At 40.5% G+C, this 19297-nt stretch overlaps 1 protein-coding gene and 1 long non-coding RNA gene across 2 annotated transcripts in view; both read right to left on the bottom strand.

Annotated features, from left to right (window-relative positions):
- LOC124262437 (probable ATP-dependent RNA helicase DHX35) overlaps positions 1–7763 on the bottom strand; it is a 15844-nt gene extending 8081 nt beyond the window's left edge. Inside the window, exons 1-8 of the mRNA XM_046696925.1 lie at positions 7711–7763; positions 7496–7557; positions 6473–6542; positions 5203–5262; positions 3681–3724; positions 3291–3362; positions 1472–1568; positions 221–304 (exon numbers count right to left, since the gene is read on the bottom strand). Coding sequence (XP_046552881.1) covers positions 221–304; positions 1472–1568; positions 3291–3362; positions 3681–3724; positions 5203–5262; positions 6473–6542; positions 7496–7557; positions 7711–7758 — 537 coding nt within the window. The 5' untranslated portion in view covers positions 7759–7763. The remainder of the gene's footprint in view (positions 1–220; positions 305–1471; positions 1569–3290; positions 3363–3680; positions 3725–5202; positions 5263–6472; positions 6543–7495; positions 7558–7710) is intronic.
- A 554-nt stretch (positions 7764–8317) lies between these two features.
- Positions 8318–13386, bottom strand: LOC124262427. Its single transcript, XR_006894585.1, has 3 exons — positions 13375–13386; positions 10392–10485; positions 8318–8347 (listed from the first exon to the last, which is right to left on the bottom strand). It is a non-coding gene; the product is annotated as an uncharacterized LOC124262427 (long non-coding RNA).
- Positions 13387–19297: the final 5911 nt, after the last annotated feature.

The raw sequence follows: 19297 nt of genomic DNA, 5'->3' as shown, positions 1-19297 counted from the left end.
ACTCACTCACTCACTATCTCCCATTCACATTCAACTTAATTTAATTAATACACCCTGTGCAGTGGGCATATCCCAAATGGTTTTACAAGGTATATCAAGCCTGGGGATATAACAAAGACATTACAACAGTCCCTTGCTGTTAAAAATTCACCACATATTACTGTATGTGTAACAGGAAATGATACTGTACATGAAAATCAGGATCTTGACGTCTGCTCACCTGTTCTGATGCTGGCAGACTTCCATGCATGGGCAGTACTTTCATCTTCAGGTCATCTTTCTTCAACTTCTTTGCTTCGCATCGCTGTAACAGAATCCTGTTGCTATACAAATCCACCAATGAGTTAGTTAATGAAGCAGACTTCATGCCCACCTATCAATGATAAAACAACAGACAAATACTAGTCGCTTTTAGCAATATTCCAGCAACATCAACGTAGGGAACACCAGAAATGGGCTTCCCACATTGTACCCATGTGGGAATCGAACCCGGTCTTCAGTGGACGAGCTTAACGCTTTAACCATAAGGAGGTTACCCCCCACGTCCCCAGAGCGGATACAGCTTTGAGAAAGGGGGTGCACACTATTGAGAAAAGGAGGGTGCACACTTCATTTTACCTGAGTTTCAATGGTCATTTAACAAACTTTCAGCACAAAAAGTGGGGTGCACACCCCTGCAACCCCCTCTGGATCCACCTATTGTCCCTTCATCAAATACCCAATGTACTGTATCTCCATTCTCTCTCATATACCATGGACAAATTCACCACCATAGCTTTTACAAATGTCCCATCTACATGATGCTAAAATAGCCAACCAGTGAAATGCCTCTGTTCTGGTCTGTTAAAACAATCCACTGCCACATCTAGTAGGCTGGAAGTAATTTCCCATCCCCAATGTCCCTTACCCTAGGAATATATTTGTTGGGTTCTTTAAAGAGCGACATGACATGAAAAAGAGAATTGGTTCGTTGTCACTTGACTGGACATTGTATTTTCGTACACCTCCGACACTGGCATCGAACAGGGAAGTCACAGTTTGCTCAAAATAATGTTACAGTGTTACTATAGAAACCAGTATTGCTGACTTGATCGCTATACATACAGTGTACTAACAGGAAAACTCACATCAACATTGACACCACTCTCTGTAACTTCTTCCTGGAAAGAAAGAAAATAAAACACTAAATATCTCCCTTTCATATTCGGGTCTACCTTAGTCCCTGATGTATTTTTTACAAACTACAGGCAAATATATACATGTAAAACCACAGAATTGTCTGATAATGACATACTGTGAAACCACAGAATTGTCTGATAATGACATACTGTGAAACCACAGAATTGTCTGATAATGACATACTGTTAAACCACAGAATTGTCTGATAATGACATACTGGTAAAACCACTGATGACAATACACAAGTAACAGCAACTCACCAGAAAACAATATACAGGTAACACTGACTCACCTGGCCTGTGAGGAAAGCTAAGACATCTCCTGCAGGTTGATTGAAGTGAATCTTCATCACAGTCTCCACAGTGGCCTTCAGATAGTCAGGGTGGGGACTGAAACGCATTTCACACATTTCTTTATCATACACGCTGGGTCAGCTACTCCTATCACTCAACTGAGGGGCTGGGGTAGAGCAGATACTGACATTACTGATGAATGACAAAAGTGTGCACAGTGGCATTCTGGGGCCCAATTCACCCTGGAAACACCAAACAGAGAAAAGCATGGAATAGTGAGGTCATATGATTCTACAGAAACTGAACAGGAAGATAAGCACAGGCTACTGAAGACCTGTGGCCCGGCTGGAAACCCAACCACAAACAAGTATGGCTTACACAGGTCTTGTCCTGGAAACCTCACCAAGAACAAAGCGCATGAGTCGAGCTGAGATTCTGCCTGGAAAACCCACTGGGAACAAGCATCAGGGGGGGAGGAAATAACCCATTGCCCGGCGTCCGAGTCCAGTGGTTTTATGTCGGGCAAGCAAATTTGTATATCACACTGTAACGGTGTCCAGTTGACTTTCCAATATTTATTATGTGGTTTATTTGAAAATCAACAAGAAAGCGGCCGGTATAGTGGGAAAATTATCAGGGCAAGTGATTTTACATGTGCCACTGTACGCGAGTACACTAGCAATTTTAAAGTTATTTCCACCTGGAAGCATATGCATGGGCAACTGAGATTCTGCCTGGAAACCCCACTGGGAACAAGCTAATGCATGGGCAACTGAGATTCTGCCTGGAAACCCACAGGGAACAAGCATATGCATGGGCAGCTGAGATTCTGCCTGGAAACCCCACAGGGAACAAGCTAATGCATGGGCGACTGAGGATTCAGCCTGGAAACCCCACTGGGAACAAGCATATGCATGGGCAACTGGGATTCTGCCTGGAAACCCCACTGGGAACAAGCATATGCATGGGCAGCTGAGATTCTGCCTGGAAACCCCACAGGGGAACAAGCATATGCATGGGCGGCTGAGATTCTGCCTGGAAACCCCACTGGGAACAAGCATATGCATGGGCAGCTGAGATTCTGCCTGGAAACCCCACTGGGAACAAGCTAATGCATGGGCGACTGAGGATTCTGCCTGGAAACCCCACTGGGAACAAGCATATGCATGGGCAGCTGAGATTCTGCCTGGAAACCCCAGGGGGAACAAGCATATGCATGGGCGGCTGAGATTCTGCCTGGAAACCCCACAGGGGAACAAGTTAATGCATGGGCAGCTGAGATTCTGCCTGGAAACCCCACTGGGAACAAGCATATGCATGGGCAACTGGGATTCTGCCTGGAAACCCCACTGGGAACAAGCATATGCATGGGCAGCTGAGATTCTGCCTGGAAACCCCACTGGGAACAAGCATATGCATGGGCGACTGAGATTCTGCCTGGAAACCCCACAGGAACAAGCTAATGCATGGGCAACTGAGGATTCTGCCTGGAAACCCCACTGGGAACAAGCATATGCATGGGCAGCTGAGATTCTGCCTGGAAACCCCACAGGAACAAGCTAATGCATGGGCAGCTGAGATTCTGCCTGGAACCCCACTGGGAACAAGCATATGCATGGGTGACTGAGATTCTGCCTGGAAACCCCACTGGGAACAAGCATATGCATGTGTGACTGAAGATTCTGCCTGGAAAATCACTGGGAACAAGCATATGCATGGGCAACTGAGATTCTGCCTGGAAACCCCACAGGGAACAAGCATATGCATGGGCAACTGAGATTGACCCCTCCCTGGACCCACCCCGAGACAAGCACTTACTCAAGCTTGGGTAGTGGACATCTACAGGGGAACTCTCGACCTTCCACAGTCAGTATGGTAGCTGTGTCATTTCTGAAACAGAGCAAATACATGACAAACACAATTAAGTAAAGTCAGTGTATTCTGTTAAAGCTCACTTCTTGTCAGATATCATGACGAGGTAAGCTAGTCCATTTGGAAGTGGTTAATTCTGCAGTTAACACAAACTCACTTAAAAATCACCATTTTGTAATCAAATAACTACACATAAACAGTACAGTTCTGTTAATCTGGACTGTTGGCACAGTTCTCATTGGATGTACAAGTTTCTTTGTAACAGTGTTTTTGGCAGACAATGGGAAGTCTAAAAAACACAACCAAACACATTCAGTATCACCATGGTTACTTTACAGTGGCTCTTCTGTCTCATTGCTGTTGAAGAAATCTCTCATTTCCTGCAAGAAATAAATTAGAGTAAGCACTATATGGGTGGGTGCATGCATGCATGACCACTTGCAATTAGGTGAGATGAGGTGAAGGTGAAATGGGGTTTAAGAATATTTAAACTCATATGACAAGCGTGCATGTGAGTGTATGTGTAACTGCTTGTACTAGCCCAGACTGAAGCTGGTTTTATAGTGCTAGCCCATTGAGATTACATGCGCAGTGAAGCATGAATACCCCACTCAGACACATTATACTGACTCCGTGCCGACCAGTCCTTGTTGTATCCATTAATGCCGGCCAAGCGGGGACTAACAAGTTCCATATTTTAGCGCTTTTTAGTATGACACTGCGGTTATCGAGACCCACAAACTTCTGCTCTCTGGGCGGAAGCTCTTACCACTATACCGGAGGCGTGAGTGAGTGAGAGTGCACAGCTTTTCACATCCTTGATAATCTCCCAGCTATACGTTATGATCACTCCACTATACCACGGATGCATCCACGGCTTGGCCAAATGATTTTATTACCTCCCTTGGCTGGCTTTTATCCAATCAGGTGTCACGGCTGGGAAGTTGTCGCGAACCAATCACAAATCACTTTAAGCTTCTTAAATTATCTAACCGTTTAAACTTGGCAACACAATTGATGCAGAGGGTACTCTGAAAGATGTGGAAGGAGTTCTTTTATATATTTTTGAAAGTTTCAGATCTGTCAATTTGTCTGTATTATTTCTCCAAAATCTGAGTGGTACTGCTTGAAGAACAAACCTTAGCGACTCGCGACTGCTATCTTTTTGTTGACACTGGCAAGCTCGGATGTAGCGGCAGCTTAGCTGATTGGCTACTGTGAGAATCGCGGAGCCAGCAAAGGGAGGTAATAAAATTATCGGGCCAAGCCGTGGATGCATCCAGGGAATAGTGGCGAGTGATCGTAACATATACCCTGGAGATTATCGAGGATGAGCTTTGCAATACTCCAGTCATTTTGTGAGGTGAGGTGAGGTGAGGGTTGAAATTTGCTTTAACGTCGTGCTTGAGAATATTTTGCTCATATAGCGGCGTGCATGCTTATCTAAGTGTATGTGGCTGCTTGTACTACCAGCCCAGACTTAAGCTGGTTTTATAGTGCTAGTCCACTGAGATACCATGCCGCAGTGAAGCATGAATACCCCACTCAGACACATTATACTGACTCGAGCCAACAAGTCCTTGTTGTACCCATTAATGCTGAAGCCAGGCGAGGGACCAACAAATACCATATTTTAACGTCTTTTTGGTATGGCGGCCGGGGGTCAAACCAGCGACCTTCCGGCTCTCCAGGCGGACGCTCTAACCACTACACCCGCGGAGGTGGTCTGGTCATTTTGTGTGTTCATAAATGGAGTGTAGAGCAGGATGAGCAGGTGCTTCTACCACTGGGCTACCTCAGCACATCTTCAGTAATAAAGACCACCACAGTAAATGGCAACACACCCACAGATACCTACCTCTGCATTCAGCGTGGCTGATGCAACAATCACTTTAAGGTCATTCCGCTTCCTTTGAATCTAAGAGAAAACAATATCAATCTCAGATGAACAAATACATCACCATTAAGTGACCAACTTCGTGTTATTCCGGGACAAGCCCGCCAAGATCGTCAGAAATACACTCAGTTGGACCCATGAGAGCCGTTATGTCGTAATGCGTGTGTTTGAATCTCTCACCGTCAATCGCATGATTCTTATTAAAACTTCATAATAGGCAGCAAAATCCTGTTAGCTATGTTCTTTGTACTTTCAATATGGCAATATATATTTTTCATGATTTTTAAACAATGACATAATGCCATAAATGATTTAAGTACTTTGGATTATATTTATCAATGCACTCGCGGTCATTTACAGCGTTTTGATGGGTTTGTCGTATTTTCGCACATAACATTAACAAGCATCGAGGAGGGGGACGAGTCTTCTTGGAGTTTACGAGGAAGAGGCGAGTGGTGACAAATGATACATCATGAAGAATGAGGACTATATTTATGGATATACAACTTCAGTGGTCAACCATTTGCTTGACAATGACATTAGAATCTATGTCATAGATTAGAATCTAAACGTTGCCTATACAGAATATAGAAGTTGTATACCATAAAAATAGTCCTCATTCTTCATCTACCCAACTTCTAGAATGCCAATCAAAGAAGAAATACATCACAGTAAAAATCAACTAACTACAATGTTCATGACATAAGTGAGTGAGTGAGTGAACTAGTCTGTGAAATGTCCATTTTAAACTGTATTTCAGTCATAATACAGCATGTATGTATGATGTGGAACAAAAGACTTGGCGTGATACAGGGCTTAGAAGTTCCACGACTTTTGGTAAAGCAGCACCTCGTTTAAACTGAAGTGTGTTGTCAATAGTGTCAATGGTTCCTTGATAATCTATACACATGCGTCACTGTGGCGTCCACTTTCACAATATTTGTAAGCATGAGTCAATGAGTGAGCTAGATGTTGGTTGACCACATGAAGGTGAAACCCATGGGTCTGAGAAAGGAAGAATCATTATCAGGGTGAACTGTATGCATAAGTAACAATGAGCCAGGATTAAATCCAGGATCAAAGGTTACTGGCATGTTCAAGGACCACCACATGATCTTAGGTTACTGGCATGTCTAAGGCAGATAACTCTGCTTCACCAACTCTTGCAACAACTGCAGTCAGCTGTAAATCCTGATCACATTATAGTACCAGTAAACAGGTGCTTCCCCACCTTACGTAGCAGCCCCAGGAGAATGTCAGTGTTAATGCTTCTCTCGTGTGCTTCATCCACCATCACGATGCTGGAACAGAGGACAAGCTTAAGAAATTATCGCTTCCCCAAATAACTCAATCAGATTTTTCTTAGTAACATGAAAAAATGAATTTTACTCATTTGCCCTGTGTTTAGCATTCTCTTTGTATTCTGTGCCAAGAACAAATCAAGAGACTATTTTTCTATTTTTAATCAAATTATTCCCTTTGTTTCAGGTTTTAGACAATTTCTTTCAGATTTTGTTTCTGTAATAGTGTCCTACATTTGTTGTAAGTTTCACTGACTTCAAGCAGTATTAATGGTTGTTTCTGTGAGAGTGTCCTACATTTGTTGTAAGTTTCACTGACTTCAAGCAGTATTAATGGTTGTCATGCTTTGGCATTGTTATTACTGTTTCAGATAAGCGAAAGATTTTTAAAGCAGTGATCTTAGCAAGTAAATCTTGTTAAAAATTTTTCGGAATGTTGAGATATTTTCACCTAACAGTGAGTGAGTGAGTGAGTGTGTGAACAAATTTTACACCGCTTTTAGCAGTATTCCAGCAAAATCACAGGCCCGGGGACAGCAGAAATGGACCTTGCAATGATGACACATGTAATGCTCAGCATAAGTTGAGGAAGTAACATGAGTATTAGGGCCCTTGTCTGTTTACTGGATCCTTTTATCAAGGAAGTACAAGAAACATAAAGTTGTCATTGTAACATGGTGAATATGAGTTGGGAGTTGGGATTAACTAATTTCAGACTTTTACAAACAGTTGCTGTAAACCTAATGACTTATGCAGGTGCTTAGGTAAGTACCTGCACCGATCTTCAATCTATGGCTTAATGCTGTAAATGGTGACTCATCTTAGCATAATTTCCTCAAACTTTCAGATTGGATGGCTCTATTTGCCACCACTTGGAGATAAATATACACCTATATTTTCGGCCCCTATATTGCTGGAATATTGCCGAGTGCAGTGTTAAAAATCAAACAAACCTGTATTTTCTCAGTAAAGGATCTTTCATTATTTCTCTTATCAGCATACCATCTGTGAGAAACTGAAACAGACAGGGAGCAGACGGTCAGCTAGGAAGCAACATGGATGTGTATCAAATAGGAACATTGGTGCAACAATGCATCATGAGTTTTTCATGAGAAAATATGTTAAAACAATAGTTGTTTATAATCAGCATAAAACTGTTTCATCCTACCAATATCCGTGTGCTGTTGGGATCGGAACAATCATCAAAGCGGATCATGTACCCTACTTCGTCCCGAGCAGCGTGCCTCTCTCCTCCAAGAATTCGGTCAGCAACCTGGTGACAGACATCACATAACCAGAACACTTTCAGAGGAATCCTTACTTTGGACACTGAACATACACTTCAGCGTATGAAATAAGCCAAAAGTCCAGCCAGACATCAGGGCGGTAACTTCAAAATGTTACCAGCCCAAAATGGATTTAACCAGACAAAATATGGTAATTTTACTCAGATGTATGGAACACCTAAAATTTTTACCAGACATCGGGCAGGCTAGCTGTAAATTTAGACCGTCCGTCAGAAATCTAGCCCGTCTCGAGGCGGTCAGATGGAGCCTTATTTCATACACTGCCTCACGTAATGAATTTGTTCTACATATTTTCTTGTTTTTCTTTTCAAATGAGGCTTTGTTAACAAAATTAATATAAAAGGCATGAATGGAACAATTCCTGGAAATGAAAAACTCATAGCTCTAGTTTTCTCCTGACATCAACACAAAGTTCCTACCGTTACAGCAGCAACTTCGTCTTGGTTTGTGTCACAGCGATCACATGACCCTCTGCAGCCCATCGGCCTCCAGCAAATACTGAAAAAAAAGAAAGAATGAAAGAGTTACTGCAATAAATGACCTAGTTACTGCAATGAAGGACACAATTACTGCAATGAATGACCTAGTTACTGCAATAAATGACACAATTACTGCAATGAATGACTCAATTACTGCAATAAATGACCTAGTTACTGCAATCAATGACCTAGTTACTGCAATAAATGACCTAGTTACTGCAATAAATGACACAATTACTGCAATGAATGACCTAGTTACTGCAATAAAGACAGGGGTAACTGCAATGAATGACACAATTACTGCAATGAATGACAGAGTTACTGCAATCAATAACCTAGTTACTGCAATCAATGACACAATTACTGCAATCAATGACACAATTACTGCAATGAATGACCTAGTTACTGCAATAAATGACACAATTACTGCAATGAATGACACAATTACTGCAATAAATGACCTAGTTACTGCAATAAAAGACAGGGTAACTGCAATGAATGACACAATTACTGCAATGAATGACACAATTACTGCAATGAATGACCTAGTTACTGCAATAAAGACAGGGTAACTGCAATGAAGGACACAATTACTGCAATGAATGACCTAGTTACTGCAATGAATGACCTAGTTACTGCAATAAATTACCTCGTTACTGCAATGAATGACACAATTACTGCAATGAATGACCTAGTTACTGCAATAAATGACACAATTACTGCAATGAATGACCTAGTTACTGCAATGAATGACACAATTACTGCAATGAATGACACAATTACTGCAATAAAAGACAGGGTAACTGCAATGAATGACACAATTACTGCAATGAATGACACAATTACTGCAATGAATGACCTAGTTACTGCAATAAATGACTTAGTTACTGCAATAAAAAGACAGGGTAACTGCAATGAATGACACAATTACTGCAATGAATGACCTAGTTACTGCAATCAATGACCTAGTTACTGCAATAAATGACCTAGTTACTGCAATGAATGACACAATTACTGCAATGAATGACCTAGTTACTGCAATAAATGACACAATTACTGCAATGAATGACACAATTACTGCAATAAAAGACAGGGTAACTGCAATGAATGACACAATTACTGCAATGAATGACAGAGTTACTGCAATGAATGACCTAGTTACTGCAATGAATGACCTAGTTACTGCAATAAATGACCTAGTTACTGCAATGAATGACACAATTACTGCAATGAATGACCTAGTTACTGCAATAAATGACACAATTACTGCAATGAATGACACAATTACTGCAATAAAAGACAGGGGTAACTGCAATGAATGACACAATTACTGCAATGAATGACCTAGTTACTGCAATGAATGACACAATTACTGCAATGAATGACCTAGTTACTGCAATAAATAACCTAGTTACTGCAATAAAAGACAGGTTAACTGCAATGAATGACACAATTACTGCAATGAATGACTCAATTACTGCAATGAATGACCTAGTTACTGTTATAAATGACCTAGTTACTGCAATAAATGACAGAGTTACTGCAATAAAAGACAGGGTAACTGCAATGAATGACACAATTACTGCAATGAATGACAGAGTTACGGCAATAAATGACCTAGTTACTGCAATGAATGACAGAGTTACTGCAATGAATGACCTAGTTACTGCAACGACACAATTACTGCAATGAATGACACAATTACTGCAATGAATGACCTAGTTACTGCAATGAATGACCTAGTTACTGCAATGAATGACACAATTACTGCAATGAATGACACAATTACTGCAATGAATGACAGAGTTACTGCAATGAATGACACAATTACTGCAATGAATGACACAATTACTGCAATGAATGACAGAGTTACTGCAATGAATGACAGAGTTACTATTCTTATAATAAGAATGGGTTTGAGGAAGACTTTCACAGACTTAAGTCACTTTTAAAAAAAACGGATCAGTGTGGAGTCACGATGCAGCAAGGGTATGGTATCAGTTGACATGGCGTGTTTATTGAATGCTATCCTCCACCACACACAGGCAGTTCCCTGCACCTACCTGAGGTATTTGTGTGCTCTTCCCACTGCCTGTCTCCCCAATAATCACCACCGTCTGGTACCTCTCCACCAGATACAGGATATGACTCTCTATGCTGAAGACAAAAGAAACTCTCCAGTTCTAGAACATACTACTAAGAATACATTGTGAACATCTGACTTGAGGGTGAGGTGAGGTGAGGTGAGGTGAAATTGGGTTTTAACGTCGTGCTGGAGAATATTTGGCTCAGATGACGACGTGCATGCGATGTGTATATGTGTATGTGCAGCTGCTTGTACTAGCCCAGACTTAAGCTGGTTTTATAGTGCTAGCCCACTGAGATACCATGCCGTAGTGAAGCATGAATACTACTCAGACACATTATACTGACTCCCGGCAGTCCTTGTTGTACCATTAATGCCTAAGCGCCAGGCAAAAGGACCAACAAGTACCATATTTTAATGTCTCTTTTGGTATAACGTGGTTGGGGGATCGAACCAGCGACCTTCCGCTCTCGGGCAGCCACACATCTGACTTGAGGCCCTGTCCAACAAAGTGGTCTAAGTTAAATATGTCTTCTGATCATCTTAACATTTTAAGATGCAGGGTCCAAGATCAATTACAGATGTAATACTGTCCATGAATATCAAAGTGTTTTTTAATTATCAGTAACATGAATTCTACATCAATATCATGCTCCTCACCTTTTCTTCCCATGTCAGTGCCGCCGAGGAGAGGAAGGTCGGCGGGTTCAATCCCCGACAGCGTCATACCAAAGGCACGTTAAAATATGGTACTTGTTGGTCCCTGCCTGGCTTCGGCATTAATGGGTACAACAAAGGACTGAGTCGACTTTCGAGTCAAGTATAATGTCTGAGTGGGGTATTCATGCTTCACTGCGGCATAGTATCTCAGTGGGCTAGCACTATAAAACCAGCTTAAAGTCTGGGCTAGTACAAGCAACCTCCACATACACATACACATGCATGCATGTCGTCATATGAGTGAAATATTCTCAAGCTTGCGACGTAAAACCCAATTTCACCTCACCTCCATGTCAGTGCTTGTATTGACAACCGGAGCATGATAATGGACATCATGACAAGCAACTTTATTGTCCGCAGTTCACGGAGGCACTGAGATAAAGTCAACACAAAACTGGGCAACATGTTGAACTGCTCTGTACACGTAACTCATCAATATTCATTATATTGTAAACAACAAAACAAACAAACAAATAAGATAATAAACAAACTATGCAAAATATTGAGTCTGCCACAGACAATCCAGCAGTGATTAACATAATCAGCATCAATCTTGGCAAATGGGCCATTGTGACATGCATCAAGCTAGCACAAATGGCACTCTATCCCATTTGATGTATCTCAATAACAAGCATCACTTTGTGAAAACCAAATCGAACCCAGATACAACTTGCTCGTCATGATGGGTTTGGACTATCTAAATTAACATGCATGAAATTTATATGTTGAATTTATGCAAAAATTGGTCTACAATATCATTGGTTATATAATGCAGTGTTAGAAATTATATAAGGTTTGAAGCTTAAGTGTTACTTCAATGATGGGACCCTTCTAACATTCTCTATATCTCCAGGGAACACCTACACTAACCACAGGCCCTGTTTCACAATGCCATGGCCCATCAACTGCACGTAATATATTACTAATGACTTTCGTGATTGTGAAACTGGACCCAGGGTTCGTACAGGTTAGTATAGGTCTATTTATTTGGATCCATACCTTTGGTTCTTGTGATCACAAATTACCTGCTCTTGAATGTCAATAACATCTAACAGAACAGTCAATAAGGGATTCACATAAGGGAAGGGTTAAGGGGAGGTAACTTTTAGTACCTACCACAAAATGTAGCCTGGGTACAAATAGGCCTCTTATTGGCCCATGTCAGCCCCTAAAACTATAGAACCAACCAACCAAAAATTTAGCCACTGACAGTTTTAAAACCATGAAAACATCTTTCCCATAAAAGCTTGTTGATCATAGGCTCTTGTTTTGGTGTCATGCAGTAGGCTTTTAAAGTTTTTCCAATTTTGCACAAAGTCGTTGATGGCTTTTTGTTTTGGTGTCATGCAGTAGGCTTTTTAAAAGTTTTCCAGTTTTGCACAAAGTCGTTGATGGCATTTGTTTTGGAGTCGTGCAGTAGGCTTTTAAAGTTTTTCCAATTTTGCACAATGTCGTTGATGGCATTTGTTTTGGTGTAGATGCAGTAGGCTTTTAAAGTTTTCCAGTTTTGCACAAAGTCGTTGATGGCATTTGTTTTGGTGTCGTGCAGCAGGCTTTTAAAGTTTTCCAATTTTGCACAATGTCGTTGATGGCATTTGTTTTGGTGTCAGCGCCAGTAGGCTTTTAAAGTTTTCCAATTTTGCACAAAGTCGTTGATGGCATTTGTTTTGGTGTCGTGCAGTAGGCTTTGAAAGTTTTTCCAATTTTGCACAAAGTCGATCATAATCAATGATGGCAAGCATGCTTTTGATATTGCCAACCCATCACTGAAGAAGCTTTGTTACTTGTATTCAGATTGGCATGTCCAGAGTCAGTGTGTGTTTGCTGAGTCCTGGAGACATAGAGGGTGCCCCACAACCTACATTTATCTGTGAGGATTCTGACAATAACAAGGAACTCCATAACATTTACAAGGACGACTAAATCAAGCAAATTCTGAATTGCAAACACTGCCATGCGTTATGACACTGTTGTCATGGCAGGGGTGGAAATAACCCATTGCCCGACGTCCGAGTCAAGTGTTTTTTTCTGTCGGGCAAGCAAATTTGTATATCATGCTGTAACCGTGTCCAGTTGACTTTCCAATGGTAATAATGATGTTTATTTAAAAAATCAACAAGAAAACGGCCGGTATAGTGGAAAACTTATCAGGGCAAGTGATTTTTATGTTCCACTGTACCAGAGTACACTAGCAATTTTAAAGTTATTTCCACCTGCATGGTGTCACACTGTTTTCATACCTGAAACACTGGCAACTTCTGTCTCTGCTGTTCTATGGACATTGATTGGTTGGCATTATACTTGACAGGCTGTGCCCTCAGCGTCTTTGGTTGACTGTCTCTCTTCCTGTAACCCCTGACCTGGACCAGCAGTCCCTGCAACAGACCACCAACATCAGGTTCTGCTACACCAAATCAGAATCAGTTGTTTTAACAAGAAGTTTCTTAGGACACCTGTGATTGGTTGATTTTGTGTAAGATTTTTGTGTTTTGTGAATGTACATTCATCCAGTAATTGTTACCTGACCGTGGTTTTTACATCATCTTTATTAACGCTCCGAAGGGGTCGTTGTCGGCACAGGTACTACAGATATGTACCCCAGGTACCTTTCTTCTGTATACAGATATGTACCCTAAACAAAGTCAAAATACAGAAACGTACCCGGTACCCTAAAAGGGGGACGAGTCCATATTCCGCAATCCAAAAGCGAAACCGTATGTAGTTGTTCCCGTTCAACTGATTCCGAGTGGTATTCATGTGCATCGCGAAATATCAGTTACTGTGTATTCTCATTACTTACATAACGCAATCAAATGTATCTAATACAACAGTATGACAGTTCCGTTCAAGAATATGACACAATGGGAATGGAATCGTCCTAGGGTACGTTTCTGTATTCTCATTATGGCCAAGGTACGTTTCTGTATACAGAAACGTAACTGGGGTACATATCTGTAGTACCCGTACCGACAACGACCCCTTCGGCTTAACATGATGACTTATGCTGAATATGATCACAGATGTTTCATGGGGGTGTCATTTCGTGTTGTGATAGGGCTGGTCAGTTTAACTTCCTGTACTAAGAGAAAGAACTGGTTAATGTAGTCATTTTTATGTTCTTGACAATACTTTATGTGGACATAGGTAGATATAACAGCTGTAAAGGGCTTCCTTAAATTTGAAAAAAGAAACTGTCTTTGTAAAAGTCACTGGAGAATTTATGGTTTTGTGTAACTATGACAGCAACTTACCATAAAACCTTGAATAAATCTCCAGTGTTTATTTATAACACTTATTAACAGGTCATGTTGACAGCTAATAAACATGATAAATTTTTAAGCGATGCTTACGCTGAAGGGGTCGTTGTCGGCACAGGTACTACAGATATGTACCCAGGTACGTTTCTGTATACAGACATGTACCCTAAACAAGACAAACTACAGAAACGTACCCGGTACCCTAAACGACAGACGAGTCCATATTCCGCAACCCAAAACCAGGAAACCGTATGTAATTGTTCCCGTTCAACTGATTGCGAGTGGTGTACGTTGTACACCGTGAAATATTCGTTACTGTGTATGTTCTTATATAACGCTATCAAATGCATCTAATACAGCAGTATGACAGTTCCGATCAAGAATACTCCACAATGCGGTATGGAATCGTCCAAGGGTACGTCTCTGTATTCTGATTTTAGCTACGGTACATTTCTGTATACAGAAACGTACCTGGCGTACATCTGTAGTACCCGATGCCGACAACGACCCCTTCAGCTCTAATAAACATGATAGAATTTTAAGTGATGCTTACATATAATCTAGATTTTTCTTATAAGGCTGTTGGGCCTGCAGATTGTTTATTTTTGGAAAAGACAATCCAGTGAATGAAACCATGATCATGGTACCATCGTACCGATCAAAGGATCACAGCTATCTTATAATCACTGTGGCGCGGGTAAATTAAACCACACATAGATCTATGCAATTTCGCGTGATTTACCTGGTTTCCAGAATTTCAATCGAGTCGTCATGTCGTTTTCTCCACGACCACAACAGTCTACACGCCCATTTAACTGTCGCAGCAAACAACTAATTAGTTCGTCACGAGTTCCCCCTCACATCCGTGCACAAGTGACCGGCCAGTGCAATGTTGTCAAAACGTTGTTTTCATTTCGCCGGCACGTGCTTCCGGTGTGTTTATGCTAAAGACGGACTCAAGAAACGAAACTGCCCCTCGTGGTTGACCGATCAGTCCCGTGTTGCGCTTAGCCACAGTATAATCACACGACATTATTTACAACAGAATTCAGCAGGACTAAAAGTGGCACTTAGGAAATAACGAGTGTTAAATGTGTTTTATCCATATTAACATTGTTATAAATCGTGCAGCTGCAACACTGTTGAAACAGATATATATGCCCATGATAGAGTCACAATTGTACAATCGACTCTTAAGATTTCTTATGAACGTGGAAGTGTTTTGTCGCTTTTATTTATGTAAGGTCACCTTCCCTAAAGTACAGAGAAGGGTCAAATGTCGTGAACACTTGTTGTATTAATAGACTGGAATTCGTGTACATGTTACACAAAGTTTGGACTCATTTGTTTTCTTGGACATGGATATATAGCACAGTTGGCACCACACAAAATGACTGTATTACCCAAATTTACTAACGTCAGGAAATACTCGTTTCATCCGGCGGCCATATGAACAACGTTTGAAATCTACGTATCATCTGGCCGTCAGATTTACACACGTTTAAAGGGGTGTTAAAATAAACGAACATTCAACTCTGCATTTACATGTATTTCACAGGTGTGTAAAATCTGGCCATTGTTTCCATGTGTTTCCCTAACACATGTAACATATGTAAATTTCAATACCCCTTGAAATCTCGTATGACCGGGGTTAGGTTTGTCATATATTTTAGTACATGCGTAAATGGTTGGAAATGGGTAAATATAGTGTTACAAAGATTAGCACTACTTTAACATGTATTTCAATGGTGCTGTAATGTAACTGTCACATAGGGTTCGTTAGCGCGTCCGACCACGCCATAATGTACTGAGATAATTAGAAACACATGGTGAAGTGATACCCATGACTGAGCACCACTAATAACGTGCGTGTCTTTCTTGACATACACACATGGTGTCTGTTTAACAGGTTCAAATATCGGGTCTATGGGCCAGAGCGGATATGTATGTTAGGAGTGTGTAGTATTGTGCGATTGGAGAGAGTGTGGCATGGGGTAGGCCCTTAGGGTGGGGTGGTGGCGGTTGGTCGGTGTTGGGGTACTGATAAGTCTTTCTGACCAGTAGGTAATATCGTTTATACTTTTTGTAATGGAAATTACATAACAGTTTAAATAACTGACCTCCAGGTACACTTCTTATATATGCTATACAAGGAGATACCGCTAATTACAAATAAAACACAGACAGATGTGTTCACATGAGACATGAACCGGTAAGTCCATAATTTTAGTGCTCACTTGTATGAGTTATCCGACTGATCATAACTGAACAAATTTCATTATCTATACTTTCATAAAGATGATTACAATGTATTAATGATTCCCGGTGTAAATTACTGTTGTAAATGTGTGAACATGCACATTTGGTATGACCTCTTTTTGATTCGGAATACAGGTATTATTTCCATACGGACGTTTTCTCAAATTTCGAAGTTACCCGACGGAATATACTGTAGACATATTTTGTTTCCACCTCTTGGGTGAAGACGAAGAAAATTGTAGTGATTGCAATTAGCTCATAATTTTCATAATAGATCCCATTTTGTTTCCATCTCTTGGGTAGACTATAGATTCTTATTGCAATTAGCTCATAACTAAGCAGTTTCGATAATTATTGAAAGCTTACTACCTGACAGCATTATGTTGCTCATGCGTTTTCTTTCTTGCTTTGCTTATTGCTGTCTAATTTGTTATACATTATATAATTATGTTAATCATTTTGGCATCTCAAAATCATGGAATATAATGTGTAAATTTATTAATCCTATCAAAGTACCGACACGTATTATCTGTATGCTTTACTGTTATTGGATGAAACTGTTAAAGTACCTTCGTACAGAATTTCGAGGAAATAGAAACTGAAAATTACTAGATCGATGGAAAACTAAATTGGATAAAGATCGCAAACAATCATTATTTATATTCCACTTTTTAAATTATCAGTGTGCAGATCATGTCACTAACATAAAAACTGAAGGATATATGGTGACAAAACTGGGTTCAATCTTGAATGTATAATAAATGTACCAATGTATATTCTGTAACAGTATCAAGGAATGATGGGATACGCTCGTGGTTAAAGCGTTCGCCTGTCAGGTCAAAAACCAGTGGTTGATTTCCGACATAGGCACATTAAGACTGAAAATATATTATTTTGATAAAGGCAAAAAGATCTTAATTTCAATTGAAAAAAGAGGGCAAGTAATTTTGGAATATTCACAGACTAACAACGTCTATACTGGGGCTACAGGTGCAGGAAGCATCTTCAATTATAAAATCACATTCCACAAACATCATATAAAGGTTTAAATGACAAGCATATTTATTGGTATCTTGCCAAGCTCTGTCCTCTCTCAATGCAGTATAACCAGAGTGCTGTGGTCACTACCTCAGGTGGCCATATTCAGCCATCCCATTGCTTTACAGTATTTTCTTACAGACATATATATGGAAAATTAACTTTTACGGGTATGGAAAGAGTGGGGAAACACATTGCTTGAAGTATTAGTCAGCTGAGATTATCCTTCAAAACATCATATGTACAACAATCACTTATCATTATGTTAACCAAAGCAAAGCATTACAAAAGGCCATATTTCCAGACAGCATAACACCATCTTGGGCTGGAGTTCCCAAATAATTTGACACCGAAAGCCTGTCAGTTAACTTTATAAAGGAAATAACCCTTGTGTTTTGAAATGATGCCTTAATCATAGTCACAATGAAGTGTAGGTTGCCATGCATTTTCTAGTCTGTCTCACAGTCCCTGAACCACATATTTCCCCTACTGCCAAGCCCTCTGCTGCAATGTTAAAGCCTTAAATGAAGCCAAAGTCTAGATCTCCCTCCAGGTCCAGGGTCTGTTAACATCTGCAAGAAACCTAACTCACTTTTGGGGGTCGGGCTACAAAGTAAACATATCTATAGCTAACTGTCATGGCTAGCCGGACTGAATCGTGTCTGCCTTGGGCTCCTTTTTTCAATTTAAATGGGTTTGTTTGTTTGCTATCAAAATATATATATATTCAGACACTGGAGCAGTAGTCTATGCATTTTTCCAATATGATAGAAAATACTAATATTTACCAAATAAAATTCTAAAGGAGCCTTTCTTCAAGCAGTGACTTAACGTCATACATAGCTAGACTTGCTTAGATGATAGAACTTCATATAAATCATCATAGATATTTCACAAGCATGGTACAGGACCCTTAGCCTCATTAGCTTATTGCCTCACCACTCGCGAATTAAGCGTTGGCAGATGTAAATGTTACTGGAGATGTTGGTCCCGCCAGCTGTGGGTGTTTGGTATGACACTCCATAACCCAACCCTGCAGTAAGTTTTCTAGAGACGGAAGGGAAAAACTATCGTTCTGTGGCTATGGAAAACCAAACATATTGGACAACAAACCATTGTTTGGGTCTTTTAATTGTAAATATGATTCAAAATAGCTTAACCTAGATTTCGATATCCTCCGATAGGTACATTTGGTGGAAAATATACATTTTATACCGAGACAAGGACGAATGTATATGTATAATAAAATGTAACAGCACTAGTATCCATTTTTATCTTTTGTCTTCTACCCGTCAGAACTAGATTAACAACTAGTCCCTGATATGTTTTCATTATATATTTTACAGAAAAAAAAGTTCATAGTAAAAAAAATATAATATAATGAAAGGAGCCCTGAGACTTTCTCCTGAAGCTGTGGAAATCTAGATTTGCCACATTTTGTAGACTTGCGTGGGCTTGGATATATTTGCTTCAGGGTCTGTATGACAGACGACGTCCCAACATACGCTCAGTCACATGTGTCTCCAGGTCACGGAGAATCAGTGGTTAGAGGCCCGTATTGCAATTATCGTGCGTTTGTCAGGCGCGCAGCAAGCCATTTTTCGTGTAA

The sequence above is a fragment of the Haliotis rubra genome, unplaced genomic scaffold (assembly GCF_003918875.1).
Source record: "Haliotis rubra isolate DU_JTF1 unplaced genomic scaffold, ASM391887v1 Scf838, whole genome shotgun sequence".
Taxonomy (NCBI): Eukaryota; Metazoa; Mollusca; class Gastropoda; order Lepetellida; family Haliotidae; genus Haliotis; species Haliotis rubra.
This window is presented reverse-complemented; position numbering and strand designations above follow the sequence as displayed.